Here is a 25669-nt window from a genome sequence, read left to right on the forward strand (position 1 = left end):
TGTACTGTACGTGGGGAGATCACACAGGGGGGAAATCCCTTAGTAACAAATAATTGCACCTTTATATGCAAAAATCAGTGCACATAAAAATAAAGAGTGGCTCTGATCCACTCAAGGTTTGGTTCCTGGTTCTTTACTTTTTTCAGCCTTTCTTATTCAGCTTCTCTTACAAGTTCTTTTCAAAGTAGTTATTGCTTTAATAGAGATGATCTGCAACTCTGTGTTCCAGATCTTTCACCTCGTTCTCTTTCTGATTGCTTTCTTGTTTCTTCTGTGCTCTGCAATCTCACCCCATTTGTGTATCTGGCTTGTGGACATCCTTCTATTATCCTCTATGTCTTTCTTTGGCTCAGATGGAACGGGAGTGTGATTGTAGAAGAATAAGAGATACCTCTTGGTCTTTTCATTCTTTTATCTGAACAACTGCCAACTCTTGTTCTCGATGTCTCTAAGTTGTGTTCTTTCCTTCCATTTTCCATTTGTGTTTTTGTCTTCCATCTATGGAAACTATGACCACTGTGTTAATTCTATAATGCCTCTTGACTATGGTGATGCCCTCTGTTGTGGCTTCCTGTCTCCCACCTTCTTCTTCTTGACTTGTTTGTTCTCCTTTTCTATAGCATGTTCATTTTCAGTTCCCTTTTTGGGGGGATGGGGTTTACACTCTACTCATCCAGTTTCAGGAGCAGCCAATATGTGGACCTCCAAATACTCCTGGTCTCCAAGTCCCATTACCCTTGATTATTGGCCACATTGACTGAGGCTGATGGGAGTTGGACTCCCAACAATATCTAGAGGTCACCACATTGGTAACCTCCAAATTTCTTGTTCACATTTACACATCCACTTACCTGCTTCATTCCGAGATAGTTTCTAACTTGGCGTAGTAAATACAAACATAACTTTAGAAGTGAGAATGAAACATACTAATTAGCAAAAGGATCCTGGTAGTTCTTCAGTTATACTGACAGTGCCAGCCGCCCATTTTGTATACCACTTGTGGGGTGGGGGGGGTTGTTGTTTACAGTCAACACAGTATATACATTTTATGGAATAAATTTTAAACATTCATCTGCAGGGAAATACTGAGTTTGTTTTAGGAAGGAGGTTCGTCTCAATTTATGCAAAACTATAATATTTCCTACTAGATCAGGCCTACACTCTGGGCGAGTTTCCAGCACCATAGAACATGTGTATGTCATCAGCATCCTCTGCAATGCATCTAGAACAGGGTTTCCCGAACTTGGGTGTCCATCTGTTTTGAGGCTATAACTTCCATCATCCCTAGCTAGCAGGACCAGTGGTCAGGGATGATGGGAATTGTAGTCCCAAGACAGCTGGAGACACAAGTTTGGGAAACCCTGCTCTAGGGGTTCTGTCAAACACACACAATCTCCTCAGCAAACAAGAAAATATGGAAATAATTCCCTAGAATGTGGGCAAACCACTGCATCTGTTTTAAAAGACTTGCTTAACTTTAAGCTTGAGTGAGCCCATAAAGAATCTATTATTAAAGTTGATCTTATACTTGACTGCATTTTCAGGCTATTACAGGGTAAACATTGCAGGCTCACATGTTTAAGCCTTTTCTTTAATGGTGCCGGGAGCGGGGGGGACTCCTAGCATAAGCCAGTATAACTTGTTATACCTGGAGTTCATAGCTGTCTGCTGTTTGATGTATCATGAAAAAAGCTACTTTTGCTTTTCATAAATATAGCATTACTTTAGCAATTTAGGGCAGGTTGAGACTAGGCTCCAAACCACAAAGATGTATGAAGATCCTACTTTGATTGATTTGCTATTGATTTCCAGAATTTTGCTTTCAAAAACATTTTTACAGGGGCCTCAGGGACCACAAGGTATTCAGGGAGAAAGAGGATCTCCAGGAGAAGGGCTTCCAGGACCAAAGGTACAAAAGAGTTTTGCTTTAAAAATGCCATGGCATATAAATGACCTTTTAAAGTGTTTGTGCAAGCCCATTTCCAAACTTGGAATTATCAAAACGTACATAGAAATGTGTTGCTTTTCATTGTAACCCAGTCCTCAGAAACTGCATGCTGTAGCTGGAGACCTGTTCAACATCAATAATAACTTTAGCACTTAAGCCGTGGACACACTCCCATTTATTCTGCATTCAGTGCTCTCCCACCACAGATTTGGGAAGCTGTGTGCACATGACATAAGCCACAGTAAGAATCTAAGATTTTACAGTGACATAGGCCATAAAAAGAGCTGTCCCACTCCATTCAGTCAAGCTGCATCAGCTCTGGGCTTATATTTCTTTTCTTTTTTCAACTGTTTTTATTAGTTTTCCTGGTATAGAAGATAAATTTTGAGAAAACAATTGTTACAGCAATCTGGACTTATATTTCTTAACCAAGCGGAGGGAGGAAGCTGGATTAAAAGATAGAGTCAAGCTCCCCACTCCCCAGAACAACCTGGTACATGCTCCAAGAAGAGGGTAAGAGGTAAACAAAGCTGTTAAGCATTATGGCAAGGCTGGGCAGTTTTCAGACTTGAAGGATCTACTTTGTTTTTTACTACAACCTCAAGGTCCACCAGTCAGACCTGGGTGCAAAGTAGTGGTTTGGAGTAGAGGCTTTGAGGACATAGAGTTAAAGAACAAGGTGCCTCGGAACACATGTTCAACCCAGGAATTTGTTTTCAGAGCTGAGTCTGGGCTCACAATCCTGCCCCACCTAAATCTAGTCCTGGTTTCCCCTTCAAGCTTTCTTCATCTCCACAGCCTAATTTAGGCAGTGGGAAAAAGCTTTTTTTCCCCTGTTGCTATTGTTCAGACCATAATTCCTATTGATCTGTTACAAATCACCCTGAGATTCCCCAGTAGATTAGGACCTATCTACCTTTTGCCCACCTGTGGGGAGCTTCCTTTGCATGAGTGCTGTGGTTCCACAGGAATGCTCACATCCCTAATGGTTTTACAGTGGTACCTTGGGTTACAGACGCTTCAGGTTACAGACTCTGCTAACCCAGAAATAGTACCATGGGTTAAGAACTTTGCTTCAGGATGAGAACAGAAATTGCATGACTACGGCGCAGCAGCAGCAGGAGGCCCCATTAGCTAAAGTGGTACCTCAGGTTAAGAATGGACCTCTGGAACGAATTAAGTACTTAACCCAATGTACCACTGTATTATCATATCTTATAGCATCTTTGGTATGTTTTTATTTTTGTCAACTATTTATGACCCATCCTTCACCCCAAAGTCACCAGACAGGGTACACTTGCACATTAAAATCACAAGTAAAGCATATAAAGCCAGAACCAACAATTACTGTTTCAAATCAATATGATTAGGAATGCAGCCAGTAGCAGGAAAAAAGAAAAATTCAGCTCATCTCTCTTTTTATATATAAAGCTGAACATGCCTGTAGAAATCAAACCATTCCTGGGATGACATGAAGCAATTGCTTCCCTGTGAACACACAGCTACACTTCACAACAGCTTAGTGAAGTAAAGAATGCATTAACAAACTGAAACTACAAAGGAGATTTAAACAGGCAGAACAAATGTAATTAACCAATCTGGCATTTAGCCAGAACTCCACTGTTAATAGAACTTAGTTCTTCAGAAAAGCAAGGATGAAATGTCAACAGATATATGTAAGGCTACTCATACATCTTTGTACATTCGAGTGTTTTCTTATCTAGGCAAATTATAATGTTACATTTCCCATTTTTAAACAAAATCAAACCTGTCAAAAGGAAGAACCAAACATTTGGCCTGTTTTCAAGATTGACGGGTACTATTTTAAAACAAGACGTTTTAAAATATATATAAGAAATATTAGAAGGAAAAGACTGTTCCTTGTTGATAATAATCAACAGCCTGATCCGGCTGGGGTAATGTGGTTGAGAAAAAAGGGGGTTTCTCCACCCACATCTGTGGCTACATCAAGAACACAATGTGCAAAGGAATAGGAAGATGGACTCCCCAGTGGTGGATCTCTGTATCCAGTGGCGTGTGTGGTAGATAAGGCATTGGGATGAATCCTTAGTCTGTTTCCAGGGGTGGGGTGAGTTGGTGCATCACCCCTGTCCTTGAGCAGGTGCAAAATCTCAGGGTACTCTGGTAAATGGATCTGCGTGGAAGTTTATGTCCTGAAGCCATATGGAGAGTGGATGGGCCTTAGAACTTCCAATGGCGGCCTGGGGGCGGGGCAGCTTAGTTGACCTGCATCTTGAAGTGGCATGACCCTGTTCAAAACTCCAGTCATCTGGTAGGAGGCTGATACAGAATACACACCAAGCACCTTAAGCCAAAGCCTATCTACATTTGTAATCTATAAAGTTGTGGCTAATTCTCAACTCCAAGATGTTGTTGTCCCAATTTGTTCCACCTATTCACCGCCTCAGCCTTCCGTCCCCAGGAGCACATTGCACATGGTTCTGCAACACACAATGCTTAACAGAGAGTTGGTACTTTCAGTTTTAGCAGCACTAATAACCTGTCTGAGACCTTTTAACTCCTCTCTCTTATGGAGGGTGTCGAAGCGGGAGAAAATTCAGGCTCCTCCCCTCCCTAGGCATCTGCAGTTTTAAATTACTGGAAACCACCCTGATTTCACAAAAAAATGGTGAGTCTAGGCACCTTAAATAAATAACAATATTTCCCACTATAAGAGAGCATAACATTGCCAAAGAGTGTGCAATAGGTGAATCATGATCTTTACGTAGATGAATCATGTACATTAAGAAAGCCATGTTTGTTATATGGCAAGCGCTGAATTCTTCCCATCAATATGGAGAATTCAGGACCGGAACATAAACATTTGAAATGGAAAGAAGATAAATCATTTTATTCATCTCTTTGTAATGACTTTCAAATTCAACAGTGATCTCATCAGGTGGGCGGGGAACTCTCTTTGATGCACAAGAGAAAATCAACTTCAAGCACTGCCTTTTGCATTCTCAGTATTTTTGAATTATATCCTTACGTTGCCAGCAATCAGTCCATTTGTACTAAACAGAACTTTCAGGAGAAAGCACAGATCACATTTTCTAACCTCTATGCAATTTTGTCTTTCTATACAGGGAGATCGTGGCTTTGATGGTCCAAAGGGACCCCGAGGCCAACCAGGCATTGGCATAAAGGGTGAAAAGGTGAGCAGTAAATATGCCAGGGGATTTGCAAAGTCTAAATGACCTGTGACTGATACTAGTCACAAAGAGTGTAATGAAGCAAAATAAAGAATTTGCTTTTTCAATGGCGATTGAACAATACTGTAGTTTCTCAGATAGATTTATGCCCAATAAACTACCCAAAGCCCATTTTAACATCTCTTCATAGTAAAGTGTGAGATGAAATAAGAAGGGTTTCATTCTGTGGGAAAGTTAAGTTCTGGGGTACAAAAAGAAAAGAAGACTGTACACGTTCCTTACTGTGCCGGAGACAGCATCTATAAAAGGCTGGCATTTAATGCGTCCTAAGAAAATATAGCATACATTTGTCAATGTCTCTGTACTGAGACTATGCCAATGGCTTCGAAGGAGCTGGTCCAAATTGTACCTAGTGAATATTTACACCACAATCCTATATGTGTCTATTATAACTAAGTTTCAATTAGTTCACTGGGACTTACTCCTGGGTATCGGATTGCAGCCTAAGTAACTTGTATTAAGTAACAATGCTTTGTTTATAAGGGTGAAATTGGCCCGCCTGGTTTGCCTGGGCCTATTGGATTACCTGGTGTTGGACTTCAAGGAGAGAAGGTGAGTTTTGGTGCTTGCAGGTATTTAAAAATTGCTTAAGCCTTGCTTAGGGAACTCTTTCTCCAGGATTCATTTTCTGACATCTTCTCTAGGGAGTAGAAGGCCCCAAAGGACCACCAGGGCCAAGAGGGCCACCTGGACAGGGATTGCCCGGACCAAAGGTGAGCCAAGTCAGTGTTGGGTTTAATTCTGTGATTGGTCTGCATGACAGCAGACTCTGATTGGCTGGAGACTCTAGTCAGCTGAGAGCTGGCTGTGATGAGCAAGATAGTTGAAATTTGACAACTGGAGAAATTGAAGGAAAAAGTAGCTCTGAAGGAGTCTCCCCCTGTGTTTTATTTATCCTTCTATCGTGTATTATTGAGTGTTACCAGTTTCTTTTCACACCAGGTTCCATATGCTTTATTTCAGTCACTCTGCTGACAACCAGAACTGCAACTGCTTGATTTTTAAATAACTATGTGGGATTTTGGCAGAAATCCCCACCAAGCAAACTTCTCACGTGTGGGCAGTGTAATCAACAACAAATGTGGTTGGGAATGGAGTTTGGGCATAACAAGAAACCAAAGTCACTTGAAAACTGAAGTGAAAGCCTCTGATTTCCCTCTTCTCAGCCATGCTGGGCTCATGCACATAAAACTAAGCTATAGCTTAGTGTAATATGGAAGCCCTGCCAAGGTGTTCAGGATTTTATTTTTATCATTTCAATTTCCCAAGTATATAGTGGTTGAAATGGTGCTGCTCTCTATTGATGTACTCCCATCGTCTCTCTCTGAAGACGGAATAAGCCGAGCAGATGTTCTTTATGTTGCTCAAGCATTTCAAATCATTTTGTTTTGTTTAAGGGTGATCAAGGTTTACCAGGAGAAACTGGAGCTCCAGGAGAAAGAGGTCTTGGAGAACCTGGAGCAAAGGTAAAGTAGCATTCTAAAAGTTGTATATTAAAACTGTATAAAACTGCATTATAATAAGGCATTTAATTATTTTTGCATTGCATAAGTAGCCCTGTGTATTTAAAGTTCAAGGACTTAATTCTATTGTATATTTAGGAGAACTGAGTACCAGGGAGAACAGAAACAGGAGAGAGAGGGAAAGGCTCTCAACAGCTACTGGTCACGATGGCTATGTATTGCCTCAAATATCAGAGGCAACGTAGATCATTTGCTGGGAATCGCAAGTGAGGAGAACACTGCTGTGCTTGTGTTTTACTTGAGAGCTTCCAAGAGGCATCTGGTTGGCCACTGAGAAAGCAAAATGCTGGATTAGATGGGCTTAGGTCTGATCCAGTTGGGCTCTATTTGTGTTCTTAACTTTCCATTTCTCATTGACATTAGGGGGAACCAGGTTCTTCAGGACTAGCAGGTCTACCTGGCCTGCCAGGAGAAGATGGAGCACCAGGCCAAAAGGTTTGCTTATTTTATTTAAGCATGTCTGTTTCTAAAATTAAAAGAATTACTGTAAATGCCATTTGGCAAATCTAGGCTGGTTTCATCTATAACCAAGGGATTAGTTCTGTGTGATGTGATGCGTTGGACACACTCACATGATAACACCTAGAGAAAGAGATGGAAGGATCTGCCTATTTCATTTCTCTCGGTTCCTCATTTTTTCCCAATTTTAAATTCCCTTGTCCAGATTCCTGCAGCAATTTGAAATTATTATTTTCAAAAATCTTCAGCATTTAATGTGAATTTCTCCTAACAGACACCTTTTTATGCAGTTTTGCAAAACACTCAAATTTTTGCAAGCAATTTTCTTCATATAAATAATTTTGGTATGTTAGTTTCACTAACATATACATTATCCTAATAATATGCAGAGTTGTTGTTGTTGTTGCTGTCCTGCTTTTGTTGTGCTGTGGAGCAAAAGAGCCCCTCCTGACAGCAAAAATGCGGTAACACTGGGGAAGCATTGAAGAACAACAGATAAAATGGAATGATACGTGAATGGCCCAGTTTAAATTCACTGCTAATTCTCTATTATTGCATGAATGACACATTGCAGAATACACCTGCAAAAAACACACCAGTCTGGAGGGGCCATTAATGAGTCCTTGGTGAAGGGGAGAATTCCAAACAGGGACTTCTTGATTCACAGAGCAATATTTTAGCTGCTGAATTGCACCAATATATACAACGATATGCTACCACATTATTATTTTTTCTTTTGCAGGGAGAACCAGGATTACCTGGCCCCCGTGGTCCAGAAGGTGCTCCTGGAATTGGAATACAGGGTGAAAAGGCAAGAAGTTATTTATAATTGGTCATGGAATTATGTGTGCTTTTTATTACCTTCTCTGAGAAAGCTAAAGTAGCTTTTGTATAAAGTAGCTTTTTCAACTTTTTCCTAGGGTGATCAAGGTCAAAGAGGTATACGTGGATTATCAGGACCAACTGGAGTGCCAGGACCTGCAGGGGCTAAAGTATTATTATTATTATTATTAATTTATTTTATTACCACGTCTGGTGTCAGAGGTTGGTGTGGTGGAGCAGTTGCCAAGGGAGGAAAGGCAACAGCCCCTCCAGAAGTCCTTTTTATTATGCATTTGTGATTATTTGTGCTCATGAAATTACCTGGATGGCAATACACGATGCCACTTTCAGTACTGTTTGCTACTGCAAATGTTTTGTGGTGCTTCCTTTTTTATCAGTACTTGTCCCATAGTTTTCTTTTTTTAAAAAAATAAAAATGCTTTTTATTGGGGGTTTTGTGTTACAAAGCAAACAGGTAAACAGGGAATGGCACATCTATTGTCTCCACTTTCAATTCATGGTCTTTCTCACAGTTCATTTACATTTGGTGAGAGACATTTTTTTTCATAGACATCTTGCAGTTAGGGGAGAGGGGAGAAAGATGGGGATATTGGTCTTTCGCTCTTTTGCCTGTTCTTAGTGTAGCGGGTGGAGGGGGGTGTCAGCGTCACATGGGTAGGTTCTTTGTTTATATATTTATTTATTTTCATTGAGATTGTGAGAGGTTAGGGGTTCCCGAGCTTGGTTGGTTCTGTTTAGTTGATTGCGGTGTGGCTGATTTGTGTGAGGGAGGCAGGCTAGGTTGTTGGCACAGGTGAGCCATATTGATTTCTATGCTGTTGGAGGGGATGGGTCATTGTTCTGTTGTGCTGTGTATGTAATCAGGGGGAACCGCACTGGGGTGAAGGCCAAATTTTGCAACTTTTCATACTACAGTGGTACCTTGGGTTACATACACTTCAGGTTACATATGTTTCAGGTTACAGACTCCGCTAACCCAGAAATAGTACCTTGGGTTAAGAACTTTGCTTCAGGATGAGAACAGAAATCGTGCTCTGGTGGCGCAGCAGCAGCGGGAGGCCCCATTAGCTAAAGTGGTGCTTCGGGTTAAGAATAGTTTCAGGTTAAGAACGGACCTCCGGAAGTACGTAACCAGAGGTACCACTGTAATGCAAAAATGCCCCACAAGAGAGCAACAGTGGTGTGACTTGGAGAAGTGTTGGTGAACAGCGGATTAAGTGGGTGTGTGGTGTGTGGATTGTTCAGTATAAATCCGCCATTAATGCAGGATTATTGTGCCAATAAGAGAAGTTTCAGAATAGACTCACAAAAATAACCCACCTATCTAGAAAAGCCCACAGTGAAAACACAGCCCTCACTAAACCAAGGGCTCATCCTGAATTCATTTTATGTGGCATTTCAAGGCATAGGTCTGCTCTTTAAAGCTCTGTCCTTGACTGATTTCCACCCCCCAACCGCCCTGGCGCTTCCACTGGGAAAACTCGCTCTATACTGCTGAATTGAACTAATGGCAATCTGCAGAAAACCTGATTTGTTGTTTGTTCTGATTGGCGTTAAAGAGTGGGTTTTCCGGGGAAAGTAACAGGAGGGAGGTGAGAGCTCTTGGATACAGAGCTTTAAAGCTCAGACCTGCATCAAGAACGTGCAGGGCAAAAAAAAGTAAGGGTGGATGAGCCCTTAAGAGCATAGCTGTCAACTTTTCCCTTTTCATGTGAGGAATCCTAATCGGAATAAGGGAATTTTCCTTTAAAAAGGGGAAAAGTTGACAGCTATGCTTAGGCTTTGAAAAAAGCTTCACATCTCAATGATCTTTTATTAATTTTGTTTTGTTCCTTTACAAAGTCATTGCTGCTGCTGTTGTTTGTTTTATAATGGTAGGGTGAACCCGGTACACCTGGGCGTCTTGGAATGCCAGGTCTCCCTGGACGAGCCATTATGGGACCAAAGGTAACAGCCGCATTTCTGTTGCTTCATAATGTTCAGTCTGGACATAGTAATGAGCCTAGCAATGGTTGCAATTACAATGGTCCTTGAATCCGAGATATTATTGAGGCCAAGTATGGCAAGATTTCTACCTGAAAAGCAATGTCGGGTCAAAACCATTGCAAAATCTGAATGTGGATCATCATGCGTGAACATGCACATGTCTGTGTATGCACTGAAAAAATGCCAATCAGAGCTGGCCAAAAGAAAGACCTTCTCCACATCATAGAATTAATGTGTGTTCACGAGCATCACCTGTGCATGAGTTGTAATCTATTTCATATGGGAATTTTGTGACATTTGTAGCAGCCCTTAAATAAAGGCAGATTCGTTTTTTAAAAGGATAGTACATAATATTCAAAATTCACTTCTCTAGTTGCATATGTATATTTTTGGTTATATATGTGGGTTTTTTTAATTGAAGGGTGATCTTGGATTACCAGGACCTCCTGGCCCAGTTGGAGAACAGGGAATAGGGATTCCAGGGGCTAAGGTAATAACCAAATTGGTATACTCATTTAAATTTAAAAAACAAATTAAAAAATAGAAAATAAACATCTAGCAACTAATAACTGTTGAAAAATGTGAACATGTTCTTCTTCTTTTTTGCAAATAGGGCGATCGTGGACATCCAGGACCACCAGGACCATTTGGACCAAAGGGAGATGGGTACCCTGGCCCACCTGTAAGCAAATGCAATTTTGACAAACTACTTGTGGACATTTTCCAATAATGTGTGCCACCATGTTGGGGAATATGGGACATTTGTCATTGCAAAGCAATTTATAGTTAACCAATTTACTTTCTGATTTCAGGGCCTTCCAGGTCTTCCAGGAGCTCCAGGAGATCAAGGCCCTGAAGGGATTGGGTTACCTGGACCAAAGGTAAAATCTGGTAATTTAAAGTAAAATTATAAAATTGTTTGCCGATTAGGAGTTTGGTTTATTCAATAAAAAATGATTGTAGTGTTTTTATCGAATACTGTTGGAAAATGTATATTACAGTTCTTAGCTAAATATTACTGCCCTGATATATAAACTTCATATTTCCATATATCTCTGTCTCTATCTATCTATCTATCTATCTATCTATCAACCTTTCCCTCTGTGGTTCCTCTTAAACCTTGAATTTTTTATTCTGCTTAATTTGTTCTCCTTAATAATTCCTTCCCACATTGATTGCTTAGCATGATAGAAGTAATAATAAGGATGAAAAAGTAAAACTGGGCATTGGGAAAATTCATAAAAAAAATATTATTTTTTTTTAGGGTGATCCCGGTATCAGAGGACCAGCTGGTCTCCCAGGCCCAGCAGGAGAAGGCCTACCAGGGCCTAAAGTTAGTTATAATTACTTCTCAAATTGAAACGTATCTTTTCAGGAATAATTATTACTGTCTTCTTTCCCTATCTCTCTGCAGCTGTGATAATCTTTGCATTAATTTAGGAATAAATAATAATAACAGGCATTGACAGAGACAAAAAGTTAATCCAAAGTCCTAATTAAATTAATTTGCTGATTTAAATCATCATCATCATCACCACAGGTCAAAGTCAATAGTTCACAAACCACATCATCCATTGACCATTTAGAGTAACTTGTGATATGTGATGTATGGATTGTCGTTTAAGACAACGATAAAACATATTTATTTGGAAGTAAGTACCACTGAAATCAAGTGATGCTTCTTAGGAGATATATGGTTAGGATTGAGCTATAACATATATTGGCTGCCAGCCATGAACTCTCAAGAACTCACTTGTATCTTATAAACATTTTAAGTAAAAGTGACATGAAATGTGGCAATGATTATCACATTTTGTAGGCATAAAAGGATGCTATGCTGTTTCTCTATTCAGGGCAATGTTGGGCGACAAGGACCACCTGGAGCTTTGGGACCTCCAGGTGAAGGTATCCAAGGACCAAAGGTATTAACATTTCTTGCATTCAGTTTTACATGCAATTTGGGTTGGGCTCAGTTTTTGGCAATTTAGAGATGTTAAAACTTCTTTATGGGTTGATATAGATTGAAAAGACAAACCAGACCAAAAGCATTTGCCAAGAAGGTTGTCATTAATCAAGTCTGAAAATCAGAGGTTTGAATACAATCAGATACCACCATACTGTAGTTCCAACCACAAATGATGGTGGCATCATTCCCATGACCCACTGGGCAGCCTTTGGGTTCCGGGGGAGTATGATTGCAAAGCTGAAACTAAAAGGAATTTATGGAAGGGGACCACCAGGAGTGGAACTTGTGGCTTAATTTGACCCAATTTGACACAGCCCAGATACGGAAAAACTTTGACAGATTGATACCTCTTTCTCTGTTCTGTGGGACTGGGGTGCATGGTGGTGGAGCGATTTGTCTGGTTAATTCTGATAATGAATGAGAAGACTCTATCATGCCAAATACCGGTAGTTATGCAGACCCCTGAGCGGTCAGCATCCAGAATCTTACACAGACAAGTGACATTCAGCTTCCTGAGATTTAGGGGTGAGGAACCTGTAATTTAATGGTGAGGAACCTGTGGACCTTCATCATCTCTGATCTTTGGTCATGGAAGATGGAGCTGATGGGTCCTGGGTATCCAACAACATATTGAAGGCCACAAGGTGCTGTAGCACTTTGCCACTACCTACTCCATTGGTTTTCGGCTGGTGGGTTGCTGCTGACTACTGAGTCATGATCCAAAGTGGGTCACAACATCTGCACAAAAACATACATAGTGATGAAAATATTAATATGTGGCACCAAGGAGAACATATGCAGAATTCAGTCTGCGTGAAGTGCTACATTTGTTGGAATGTCTTTCAGTGTAAGCTTATTTATGAACAGACAGCTCAAATAAAAAACCTTTCCCTTATTTATTTATTTTTTACTTTTAATCAAATTTGTGTAACCAATGAAGGTTGATTTAGGGTAGACAATAAATGTCAATGATTCTGCCTTGCCTTCAGGGTGAGCAAGGAATTCAAGGAATGCCAGGACCCCGTGGGGCTCCTGGAGAAGGGCTTCTTGGACCCAAGGTATGGTATCAAAATCTAAAAACAGGTTTCTACCTGTTACCCAGTTTAGCTGTTTGAAGTTACTCGTAATCTATTTAAAACAAAAAAAAGCAGTGGAATTAATGTTATGGGCATTTTGAAATATATAGTATGGGAAGTTTAGACAATTTTAAATTAAGGGGATTAAATATACTCATTAATGGCTATGGGTCGAGATGATTATTTACTACCTCTAAGGTAAAAGGGTAAAGGACCCCTGGATGGTTAAGTCCAGTCAAAGGCAACTATGGGGTTGCGGCGCCCATCTTGCTTCAGGCTGAGGGAGGTGGCGTTTGTCCACAGACAGCTTTCTAGGTCATATGGCCAGCATGAATAAACCGCTTCTGGCGCAACGAAACACCATGATGGAAGCCAGAGTGCATGGAAATACTGTTTACCTTCCTGCTGCAGCGGTATCTAATTATCTACTTGCACTGGTGTGCTTTCGAACTGCTAGGTTGGCAGAAGCAGGGACAGAGCAACGGGAGCTCACCCCAACCTTCCGATCAACAAGCCCAAGAGGCTCAGTGGTTTAGACCACAGCGCCACCCGCTCTAATATCAGGGGCAGTATGTCTCGGAACCCCTGTTGCTGGTGATCACAAGCAAAAGAGATCTATGCTCCCTACCATCTGCTGCCTTTTAGCCTGCTTGATGGGTTCCACCTATTGATTCACTCAAAAGGAGTTTCTTCATACCTTGACCACTTAGAATGGTTGTGATTATTCCAGAAAATCACATCAGTTACACGGTCACTGACTACAATATCACGCTCTAAGTGCCAGAGTTCTCTCCCTTCTACACCCCAGTCTGCTGAGGGTGGAGTGGGGAGTTGGTTCGGTGGATCGGCCAGTTTGGGGGCTTTAATTATGTCTTGATGTGCTAAGTGGTCAAGAAATTAGGATGGATCAGGCATGTCAAGTCATGCATTTTTTAAAAAATGTATGTATTTGGAATTCATATGGTAGAGTCCATTTCTGCTGCAAAATGTAGGGAACTTTGACATAATACTATCTCGTCTTTCCCATCAGTGCATGTTGTTTCAAACAGAGGTTATTAATGTGATGCCTTACGAATGTTGTGTAATTAATTCCAAGGGTGATCGTGGAGCTGCTGGAGAAAGAGGAAGAAAAGGAGAGAAGGGAAACATGGGTGACCCTGGTTCAGCTGGAGAACCTGTATGTAATAATATGCATAAGAAATCATTAATACTTTTTCACTTAAAAAATCATCTAACTACAAATGACACACATTTGAACCCCATGGGAGTGGGAGGAGTGGCATGAAGGGGAACAATTTAGAGCAGGGAAAGCATTAAATACTCCTTTCTCCCAGGAGACTTCTCCTCTCCAAATTCCTTTCCCCACACAAGTATTTGTTGTTGATTGTTTTCTTTTTTTAAAAAATAACAACCCTCCTTATGCTGTTTGTTAGTTATAAATTAAAATCATTTAAATACAGCTCTTAATTTAAAAAATCTCAGAATGGTTCATAATCATGCTGTAACTTACTTAACACAGCAAAATAAAATACATAAAACATTTTCAACCTTAAAACAGTAGCAAGGAAATCATCCCACAGATTGTTCTAAGAGATTGGTGATTGGGAGTGGCCGCTGGGACCATATAACACCAGTCCTAAAGGATCTTCACTGGCTCCTAGTACGTTTCTGAGAGCAATTCAAAGTGTTGGTGCTGACCTTTAAAGCCCTAAATGGCCTTGGTCCTGTGTACCTGAAGAAGCATCTCCACTCCCATCGTTCTGCCTGAGGTCCTCCTCCAAGGGTATTCTGCTGGTTCCCTCACTGTGAGAAGCTAGGTTACAGGGAACTAGTCAGAGGGCCTTCTTGGTAGTGGCACCCTCCCTGGGGAATGCCCTCCCTTCAGATGTCAAGGAATTACACAACTTTCAGAAGACATCTGAAGGCAGCCCTGTATCAGGAGGTTTTTAACGCTTTATGTTTTATGTTTTTAGATATGATGTCAGCAGCCCAGAGTGGCTGGGGAAACCTAGCCAGATGGGTAGGGCATAAATAATAAAATGTTATTGCTATTTAATGAATGGTTGTCTTTTTAGGGCAGAACCGGAGCAAAGGGCGAGCAAGGTCTAACAGTAAGCAATTAATATTTTGGAAAGAAAATTCATTTATGCAATATTATCTCAATCTCTGTATGTGTCACTCAGCAGCTGTAAAAGATTTTTTTAATGCTTTATTTGAAGAAGGCATATATAGAGAAAGCTCACTGAATACCAAAGTATGTTGTTCAGAGTATTTCTTTATAATTTCCTGGCTAATGGGAAAAGGAGGATAAAAGAGGCCAAATGAAATAAAAATGACATTGTAGACATCACATATTTTTTTAAAAGTAGGTCAGAAACCATGGTAGCCATACAACACTAGAAGAAGAAGTCACAAAAATAAAGGAGTGTTTTTGCAGCAAGCCGACCAACTATTAAATGTGTATTTTTCAAAGTGGTGCTGTAGAGGGAACTGACCTGGGCTGAAGGAGGTGCAGATCTCAGTTCCAGGTGTGCTGATGTTGTTGATTCTGGACATCCATCCAGAGAGTAGATGGATCTTCACTTTCAGATTTAAATATACTTCTTGCTTGGGCTGCTCTGTCTTCACTACCCACGGCTGGATGTCTGGTCCTCCTGCTGAAAAACTGCACTGGTGGACTTTCACCTGCTCATCCACCTTGGCTCACCTTTGTGCTAAGTCAGTGGAGATGCTGTGCTTACTGAGATGGGGATGAGGTGAGGTAAAGTGATAGCAAATGCAGTGGCAACCCCACAAATGCACACACACCTGAAGCTCCCTTGAACTCACACCCATCTCTGTCCTAGCAAGCAGCACTACTGCCATCAGTAGTGCTCCACTGCACTCCGCACACACAAACACAAACATACCAACACTGCTGTGCTAAGTGGGACACCAAAGATATCCTATCTTACATCCTTGGGCAACTCAGGCAAAATTATTTGATGCATACAATAGCCAATACAGAATTGGCTACGGTAGAATAATCTTTGTGAAATGCAGGTGGTGGAAAAGTTGCCTTACTAAAATGTCTCCATTAGGAGAAATAAATTCTATATTTTAAGAAATGTGCTGCAGCATCCAATTGAGATTATAATATTCCCCTGCACACACAAAAGGCAGCCTATGAACTTCCAGGGGTATTCACATCTACTCTTAAAGCTCCTTAAGCCACGATGCATTGCAGCATTTAAGCATTGACTGAATGGTCCAGTACTTAAGTGCTTAAGCTTCATTGCATGAACAATATTGGCAACAACTCTGATGATGAAAAATGCCTGAAATCTGAGGTATGCCAGCAGAGGCCATGCTATAAATTGCTGGGAATAAAGCAGACGTCAGATAATGTATATGTGAACTCTTTGTCTTTTCTAACCTAGAGAGAAGATATAATTAAATTGATTAAAGAGATATGTGGTAAGTTTTCAACAAGCCTTCTCATTCCAATCCTATGCCTGTTTGTTCTGATCATTTCCTCCTCCCAGAAAATGATTATCGAAACATCTGCAACTCCAAGGGGAAATGAAAAGGTCGCCCAATCATTTGAGATGTCAATTTAATATTTAAAAATTTACATTTAAATAGTTTAGCACCCAAAAAGAGCCGTGAGAATTAGAACACTAACAGATGTCTGCCTTTGGCAGGCACTTTTAAATTTAGCCTACATTGCTAAGTCAAAAGGAGAAAGTGTTCTGTCAGTCCCCAAATATTAGCAGTGCTCGGTCCACAGCCCGATTGTGGCTAATCTTAGATTCTGACCTAATGGGGAGTGGCCAGATTCTGACCTATCGGGGAGTTTGTCACTGTGGGAAGGTTCTTTTGATTCCATCTATCACTGTGAGCACTGTGAATCTCACATTAGCAATAGATAATTTGAAAGTCTTGGTCATACTAAGGTCTCCATTAAAGCCATCAAGTAATTTAAATTGGTTCTGTTTCATCTGCAATCTTACTTCTATCCTAAGAAGAGTGTATCTGTTAAGTCAATTCATAGCAGGCTGCAATTGTTTTCCCTTTTTTAATTAAAAAATGCACTTATCCTCATATACGTCACACATCGGGAATATAGTATATAATTAAAGCAAGCCATATGGCCTATCTGAATGGATTTGGTTTGTTTTTCTTTTTTGCAGGCTGTGGTATCAAATGCAAGGAGATACCTATGGAGCTTGTGTTTGTGATTGACAGCTCTGAAAGTGTGGGCCCAGAGAATTTTGAAATAATCAAAGATTTTGTCACTGCTTTGGTAGACAGAGTAACTGTAGGGAGAAATGCCACCAGAATTGGCCTTGTCCTCTACAGCCTGGAGGTTCGGCTTGAATTTGGACTTAATAGGTACACAACTCAACAGGACGTGAAACAAGCAATCAGGAAGATGTTATATATGGGAGAAGGCACTTACACAGGCACAGCCATCCGTAAAGCAACACAGGAAGGATTTTTTGGGGCTCGAACTGGTGTGAGGAAAGTTGCCATAGTCCTCACAGATGGCCAAGCGGATAAGAGAGAAGCCGTCAAGTTGGATATTGCTGTCCGAGAGGCTCATGCAGCTAACATCGAAATGTATGCCATTGGAATTGTGAACACTTCAGACCCAACACAAGTTGAATTCTTGCGGGAGCTGAATCTCATTGCATCGGACCCTGACAGAGAACATATGTACCTCATTGACGACTTTAATACTCTTCCAGGTGATCATGGCTCTTAAAAGAATTACTGGTCCCCACAGATCATCTTCAAGCTTTTGGGTGCCTCCAGTCAAAGATTACCCTCTACATCCCTCACTAAAGGTCTTGGAACAACATTGTGGATGTAGAGTGTGCCATATAGGAAAGTTATGTTCATCCATAGATTTTATATCCCAAAGCTATAGAGATAGCTAACTTTTCTCAGGCCAAGGGCTGCATTGACCCACATTCAGTGCTCTGAGGTCTGCATGTCAAAGTGGCCATAACTGAAGTGTAAAAGCATGCATAGTTGAAGGGTAATACTGTATATGGATTTAAAAAACAAACAAACCACACCACACTAATAAGGAAACAGGACAGAAAAGACTTAAGAATGAATATAGACAACACTGACATGGACCAGAAATAGAATGGATCACCCAGTCCTTCTCTTGTCCCTTTGTGACTCAGGACATAAGCAAACAAGAATGAGAAGCTGAGGTTCTCAAAGGGAGAACTCTGCTAAGACCTCTGTTGTTCTCCACTCAGGGCAAGGGGGTAGGAATTAAAGCAAGACTTTCTTATGCAGTTTCCTAAAATTACACAAATAAGAATTTCATATTGTGGACCTATCTTAATAGTTTACTGCACCAGTTAATAAATGCTTAGGGCAAAATATACCAACTTTTGTGCAAGCACAAAAACATAAAATATGATGTGCAAATTATTGCTTTGCAGAGGGGTGGGTGCCATGCACTGGGGGCGGAGAGCAGGTGGGGGCATGGCTGGCACGTGCCCCGGGGGTGTGGCACGGTGGGGGGTTGTGTGGCATGTGTCGGGGGCGGCCACGATGGTACCATCCCCTCCTTGATGGTGCCAGGGGCGGTGTGTTCTCCCCGTCCCCCCTGTTCTTCCACCAATGTTTGTATGGTTTTTATGGGGGAGGGTGTTTTGTTTTTTCTATATTTTTAATGGTTCTTATTATTATCTGTAAACTGCCTTGAGTCCCATCAGAGGAAAAGGCTTATACTCAGAGCACACACATTGAAATTTATGGGCTTTATTAACCGAAGTCCCCACATTTCAAGGGGTTTGCTGAGTGAAACTTAGCTGGACACAACCCATTTACTTTGACATAAATGGCTATGCTTTGGGGGTTGCCATATGTGAAGAAAAGAATGTTCCAACAGCTATCCCAAGACTTAAGAAACAATTACTTTAAAAAAAAAATGTTTCAACATAGTGAAAATTACATGAGTAATATTATTTCTTGAACAAAATGTATTTTTTTCAACATTTGGGATTTTTAAATTGGTTTTTATTTTCTTTTGTTTCAAGCTTTGGAGTCCAAACTTGTTAACCAGTTTTGTGAAGATGAACATGGGGCCTTAATATATAATCGGATTGGAGCTGGAGGAAGCATAAATGGACCATCTATCCACTCAGTATCTTCTCGTTCTTCACAATACATATTGCACACAAACAGTAATAATGGACAGTCAGTTTTATCAAATGAATTTGAAACAACAGTGAAAGTGGATTCTATAAATCTTGGCCAGCCTTCTCAACCATTAATCCCGGTACTCATTGGCTACTGGATATTTTCTGGATTCTCTCTTTTTACTTGTAGTGATTATTATTAATTATTAAATTTGTATATCACCCTTCATCCGAATCCCAGGACAGTTCACAGCTGAAAAATACAAAATGATAAGGTTTTCTTTAAAAATTAGTTGCAAAGAACTGCCTTTGCAGCTCAATATTTTGAAACTGAATACTTATTTTCAATAAGTAGCTTAGTTAGCCATTAAGTTATTTCAATGAAGGATCTAATTCCAATGTTTTTAATTTAAAGGTAATCTTATCTAAAGCCTGCTGCAATCACCTAATTGATGCTTCATGTTTCCATAAATCAGGAAAAGACTATTTGAAAGCTGTGGAACCTACATTTTAGTCTTGAACTTGAAGCCTATATGACTTTCATATACAAAGAACCAACACAAGTGGTTCTTTGTGGACAGAAGTAAAATGAAGCAGGTCTCTATTAGGCTTCTCTGTATCACAGAATAAATATTTGTTTGTTTATCTATCTGTCTATCTATCTATCTAAGCTGCTGTTCCCTATAAAGTGACATGGTGGGTTACAGCAATGTAAAAATACAATATTAAAACAATTTACGATCAGAAGAATAGATGGAGTTCTAAAAATATATGTATCAGTATCAAAAGACGAGAGGTGCATCTTCAGCGTATGACAAAACTGAACAATGCAAGAGACAGATGCAGCTTTGTGGGGAGGGAATTCTTCAGTTTAGGGCACAGAGAATGTCCTCTCTGGGGCCACCACTCCCTGAATTTTGAGGGCGGTGGAACTACCAAGAGGTTTCTCAGCTAAGAGGGTCTGTAGGGAAGGAGTTGGCCTTTCAGATATTTGGGGCCTAAGTTATTGAGGGCAGTAAATGTTAAGTTCACTGGTGGTAAGTCCCCACTAAATTTTAAAATTAACAAAACTGAATTTGTTTCAGACCAAAGAATTGCACAGGTCATCTCATGAGAACTACAATGTGGAACCTGATGATCTCTCATCTTTGTCTCCTGTTAAAGGTAATTCTTTCTGCAATCTAGTTCTTAACAGGATATGTCTCATAGGCAAAACAAAAACAAACAAACAAACAAACCTCACCACCCTTTCCTTAAATTCCTAGAGGGGTAGCCATGTTAGTCTGCTGCAGCAAAAATAACAAATAATATTGTGACACTGCAGGTATTATTATGGCATAAACCTTCAGGGATTAAAATCTACTTCATCAGCTACATGACATATCATCCCGTCTCTTGAATGTTTTTTTCTCTCTGTGTGTATAACATTATATTCTGCAGCAGTTACTTCAGCACTGCCATCATTGCCATCATCACCATCGTCATCACCGCCGTTGGCATCGCTAACAGCAGAGAAAACGCTCCCACCTTCTCATTCATCAGCTTCCTCCATGCCACCTACACCCAAACCAGGTCATTACATGTATCAAAGTTTTAACGCTCTTCCATTTCCCCCTATATATAATAAAAATGTAATGATGTCGTTCTGCAACCCTCATTGGAGGATTTGCATTGCCTCCTCGCGATCCGGGATTTGCATGAAGCAGTAGCGGGTGTGGAAAATGAAGGCAGACGTTTGAGTAAAGCAAGGGGAGAGGGAACTGCAAGGAAAATTGGGTTATTAAACAATAGCTGAAGTTGGAGCAAAGTATAAAGAAGGTACAGGCGTCTCCCCGCTTACGTGCATTCGACTTATGCGCAACTGCACATATGCATGACGCCTGAAAGTAAATAAACACGTTTATACTGCAAAAGGGCGTGAGGGGGGCAAAAAAGAGGGAAAACAGCAAAAATTGTGCGAAAAGGGGGGAAATGGCCATCCCATGAGCCTTTGTAACTGCAATCCCATGAGTCTTTGCACAGATCTTTGAAGCCTGTGGAGAGTTGGGGTTTGGAGGGAGGCTTGGAGGGAGCAATTGTGGTGTTCAGTGGATTTTTGTGGGTTTCCAGAGGTTTAGAGGGTGATTACAGGATTTTTATATGTGATTTAATGTATACACGTGGTACCCAGGAACGTCACCTTCACAGAAGTGGTGGAGACGCCTGTCCTGTGGAATATTTGAGGGCTCCACACCTTTTATCTCTCTTACATGAGGCAGCTGAGAAAATGAGCAGGAATAGGTTTGAATATGGGAAGGGATTGACACAGAAAAGGGGTGGGTGGGTGTGTTTTAATAAGGGTAGAGAAAAATTGAGAGGAAAAGTTTTAAACAATAGTAGAGATGTGAGTAAAGCAAGATTGGAGAAATACTGAAGAGAAGAAGAAACTCTATCCATTTATCCATCCATCATGTGGGGGGGTAGCGTATATCGGCACTACCTTCATAAATTTAACTTCTAACATGGTAAATGTTTGATTAAATTTGAACTTTATTGCCACAATTACTTTTGTAAAGCACTATAATGAGAATAATTATATTTTGTTTTTGTTTTTTTTAAAGAAAATCTCTTGAGCCCTCCACAATGTAAATTAAGATTAGATCAAGGACCATGCCGTGTGTATATTATAAAATGGTATTATGATAAGCAAGCCAATTCTTGTGCTCAGTTTTGGTATGGTGGCTGCGATGGAAATGCTAACCGCTTTGATATCGAGGAAGACTGTAAAAAGACCTGTGTATTTTCCTCTTGAGGTAGGAACCAACAAGGCTTTTCTACAGACTCTTGTAGTTCTGGGAAGAGCCTGTGCTGACACTGCCCCAATATTTCAAAGAATGCTGCTTTCCTATGCATGCTTATGAGCGAGTAAGCCTCAGTGAACAAACTGGAATTTACTTATGAATAGACTTGTATAGGATCACACTTTCAAGGGCTTCATGATCGTGGAGAGGTTCATGTTACACTTGTGTGTCCTTTCACTCTCACCCAAGATCAGAGCTTCAGAAATAAAATTTGAAAAATCAAGGTTGCGCATGAAAAAGTAATTCTCAACATAATACAGGTTGTGTGACCTGTGCCACACACTGTCAATACCATACTGTTAGTAGTCCCACTGGTTTGTGGGCTTAAACCTGATGTTCTCAAACTGCATGGCGGGACCCACCCACCCCCCAAAAAAATCAGCTGCAAAATATTTGTAAGAGGGTGGAGGAAGGTTGTGACTTCGACCTAGCCAGAAGACAAGCAGCAGCTGGAGATCACTGTGTCTCAGGGGGTCTTCTCTTTTTTCCCTCCCTCTATGAGTTCCAATAATCTGCTAGAGGAAGAAGCTATCCTGCCACATCCTCTTAGAATAGATCAATGCCTTGAGCATCCTGAAGCTGCGTTGTTTCCTTCTTCTAATCCTGTCCCACACATCTGCCTGGATAAATAGCTCTTTCACTTTCCTATTTACCAGATTCTCTAAGCGAGGAAGAAGTCCTAACTCCTTGTTGTTGTTTAGTCGTGTCCAACTCTTCGTGACCCCATGGACCAGAGCACGCCAGGCACTCCTGTCTTCCACTGCCTCCCGCAGTTTGGTCAGACTCATACTTCAAGAACACTGTCCAACCATCTCGTCCTCTGTCTTCCTCTTCTCCTTGTGCCCTCCATCTTTCCCAACATCAGGTCTTTTCCAGGGAGTCTTCTCTTCTCATGAGGTGGCCAAAGTATTGGAGCCTCAGCTTCACGATCTGTCCTTTAAGTGAGCACTCAGGGCTGATTTCCTTAAGAATGGATACCCTCTAGCAAAGAAGAGAACCACAGTCTGGTGTGTACCCACCATACATTTAAAGCATGGCCCCACCAAAGAATCCTGTGAACAAATCCTGGCTACAGTTCCCAGTACTGTTAACAAACTACAGATCCCAGGATTCTTGGAGAGGATGTGCTTTAGATGTATGATGTGTACACAGAATCTAATGTCAATGATGCTCTGATAAGGAACTTGGTTACACTGGGGAGACAGTATAACAGGAAATTGTGAAACAAGCTCTGGACACAACACTCGGATTTAATTTTGCTTTAATAGAGAAATTCATATTTATCAGTACAAATTATATAACTTGTCCTGTTTTACAGATGGCTGAAGGATATTAACAGAGACGCTCACCAAGCAGAATTCAACAGAAAAGATTGTTAGCCAAGAAAGGGGAGATTTTGTGCAAATGTATTAAGATCTTTTTGTATTTTGTACTTGATTAACAAGAGGAAAGATGACCGGTATCCTCAAACCACTTATTCCACTGTAGTCCTACTGAAGTCAATGGAGCAGTTTATCTTCTATTTCCGAAACAGAGCTTACATGCAGGTGCAATGTTAAGACACATACTGAGCCCACACATACGTTCGGATTGTATCATCACACTGCTCAGCTGACAGTAAGGCCTTGTGTCATGGGAATGGGAAGGAAAACAGCCTTTAAATCTGCTTCAGATGGTTGGATTTAGAGCTGATTTAGGCGGTTTGGGGTGCCAACAAGGGGGGGGGGAGGGAAGATTTCTGAAAGCTGCCTCCTTTTCCGTTCTACTCACAGAAACCATACCATTGGATAACACCCTTCACATCTGAAACAAGCGTGTATGCTTTGTAGATTGTAAAACATTAACAAAACAAAAGTAAATGTTGTATCTTATATTGTGAATAGAAACTTCCCCATACTGAGGCTGATTTTACCCTGCCCCCTGCCACATTCGCTTTTAATTTAGGAGCTCAGCCGGGGCAATAAATAACCAGGAAACAATGGGGAGGAGTGATTTGCCAATTCAAAAGGGTCTCATTTAACTCATGGTAGAAACATGGTAGAAACATGATGTTAAGAACCCTGTCTTTTCCTGGTAATATGTAGTTTTACCCATGGGAATCTAGAAAGCTATATGGTACTATGTTTGCCAGGAAATGTTATAAATTCCTGTATGAGGGCTCTTTGTAGGACCTTCCCAAGAGCTAGCAGCCTCCAAGAACCTAATAGAGCCAGCAAAACTATAACCAATAGTACCACTTTCCTTATACACACATCAAATTCTCGCTCCACAATTTTCAGTTTGCCTGTGGACTATATTCCAGAATAAATGAGGATTTCCATCTGTTGGAATCTGCAGGTAAATGTTACTCAGGGGTAGAAATTAGATATTTCTTTAAGGCTGCAACCCTATGCACAATTATTTGCAATTAACCCCAAAATGGAAGCGTACTTCTGAGAAAGGAGTGCTGCACAGTTTAGGTTGCACAAGTTAATCCTAAAAACATTATTATACCCTAACAAACTCCTTGGTCATTTGCATCACTTGATAAACTAGTTATGCAACTTTGGGCATGATACATGACCCTTTTTTTTGCCTCAAACCGTGTCTTCTAGATACTATACATGCCTCATGATGTGCTAGAGGTTTTTCACCCATTGGACTAGTTCACATGTAATGCTAAGTTATGGAAAGAACCTCATCTCCTCTCTTCCTTAGTTTTTAAACAAGCTAACCTCAAAGCATAGGCTACAAAGCTGCCTTATTTAACCCGTTTGTTATAAGCCACGATCTCCGCTTTATATGTGATAAGCCAAGATTTGTGAAAAGTGAAAGTAACTGCTACAAGTCTTTTTTATGGCTGTGTGAGAGTAGGGAGCATACAAGTGTGATACTTTTGCTCTTGTTCCAGCTCGTGCATATAGCAGCAAAACATGGTTAACATATGCAACATATGCAAACTAGCTCATAGCGTTCCAATTATGCTGTTGAAAGTGAATATTGACAAGCAGGCAGCGTGGCAAAAGTACCTGTAAAGCTACATTAAACGTATCCAAATAAATTGTATATTAATATGGCTCAGTCCTAAAACTTGCTGAGCCAAAATATAAGAGATTAGAATGTGGGCATCAAACACTATGCCATGCTAGTTTCACAAAACTACTGCTTGCTCAGTAGAATACTGGCACTGCAGGTAGATACATCAGTACTGCATACATGTTTCAAAGTGGGTTGTTAATTTGTTACCTCTGTCAGCATATGCCCATAAATATCTGCATTCCAGGTTTGTTTGTTTTTTGTTTTGTTTACTAGCATACATATATCAGCATTAAACACGCAAAAGGTACTTTATGCATAAACTATACTAAAATACTTTTTGCACTAAGTGTATTTCTGTGCCACTAGAAAAATCTGAGTGGTGATGCAAAACTAACATCTCATCTCACTGTGTTAATTAAAAATCACTGTTTCTTTTAATCACGTCATATGAGGAAGATATTTAGAACTGAATGTTTGCTTTTGTGAAAATGTAACCAAGAATAAATAATATTCTTTCAAAATAGATTTATATACAGGCTGTAGTCTCTGTCCAATTCATAAGTTTATTTGGTTCTTTCAAGTGCCTTATGGATTTAATGTTAATGTTGCAATCTGCATGCTTACTTAAGAG

General features: G+C 40.5%; 1 protein-coding gene across 3 annotated transcripts in view; it reads left to right on the forward strand.

Annotated features, from left to right (window-relative positions):
* The window catches only part of LOC307216253 (uncharacterized protein), a 40786-nt gene extending 15962 nt beyond the window's left edge, over positions 1 to 24824 (forward strand). Inside the window, exons 14-37 of one of the 3 annotated variants that reach the window (XM_079976343.1) lie at positions 1841 to 1909; positions 5056 to 5124; positions 5665 to 5733; positions 5826 to 5894; positions 6579 to 6647; positions 7068 to 7139; positions 7906 to 7974; positions 8084 to 8155; positions 9885 to 9953; positions 10414 to 10482; positions 10606 to 10674; positions 10805 to 10873; positions 11257 to 11325; positions 11846 to 11914; positions 12948 to 13016; positions 14131 to 14211; positions 15110 to 15145; positions 16454 to 16490; positions 17207 to 17764; positions 19079 to 19320; positions 20266 to 20344; positions 20621 to 20752; positions 21781 to 21972; positions 23339 to 24823. In XM_079976343.1, the coding sequence (XP_079832469.1) occupies positions 1841 to 1909; positions 5056 to 5124; positions 5665 to 5733; positions 5826 to 5894; positions 6579 to 6647; positions 7068 to 7139; positions 7906 to 7974; positions 8084 to 8155; positions 9885 to 9953; positions 10414 to 10482; positions 10606 to 10674; positions 10805 to 10873; positions 11257 to 11325; positions 11846 to 11914; positions 12948 to 13016; positions 14131 to 14211; positions 15110 to 15145; positions 16454 to 16490; positions 17207 to 17764; positions 19079 to 19320; positions 20266 to 20344; positions 20621 to 20752; positions 21781 to 21971 (2397 nt within the window). In that variant the 3' untranslated portion in view covers position 21972; positions 23339 to 24823. Of the gene's footprint in view, positions 1 to 1840; positions 1910 to 5055; positions 5125 to 5664; positions 5734 to 5825; positions 5895 to 6578; positions 6648 to 7067; positions 7140 to 7905; positions 7975 to 8083; positions 8156 to 9884; positions 9954 to 10413; positions 10483 to 10605; positions 10675 to 10804; positions 10874 to 11256; positions 11326 to 11845; positions 11915 to 12947; positions 13017 to 14130; positions 14212 to 15109; positions 15146 to 16453; positions 16491 to 17206; positions 17765 to 19078; positions 19321 to 20265; positions 20345 to 20620; positions 20753 to 21780; positions 21973 to 23338 lie in introns of all 3 variants that reach the window. The other 2 variants (XM_079976344.1, XM_079976345.1) reach the window with 2 other exon arrangements.
* Positions 24825 to 25669: the final 845 nt, after the last annotated feature.

Source organism: Podarcis cretensis (assembly GCF_951804945.1).
Source record: "Podarcis cretensis genome assembly, chromosome: 1".
NCBI classification, from domain to species: domain Eukaryota; kingdom Metazoa; phylum Chordata; class Lepidosauria; order Squamata; family Lacertidae; genus Podarcis; species Podarcis cretensis.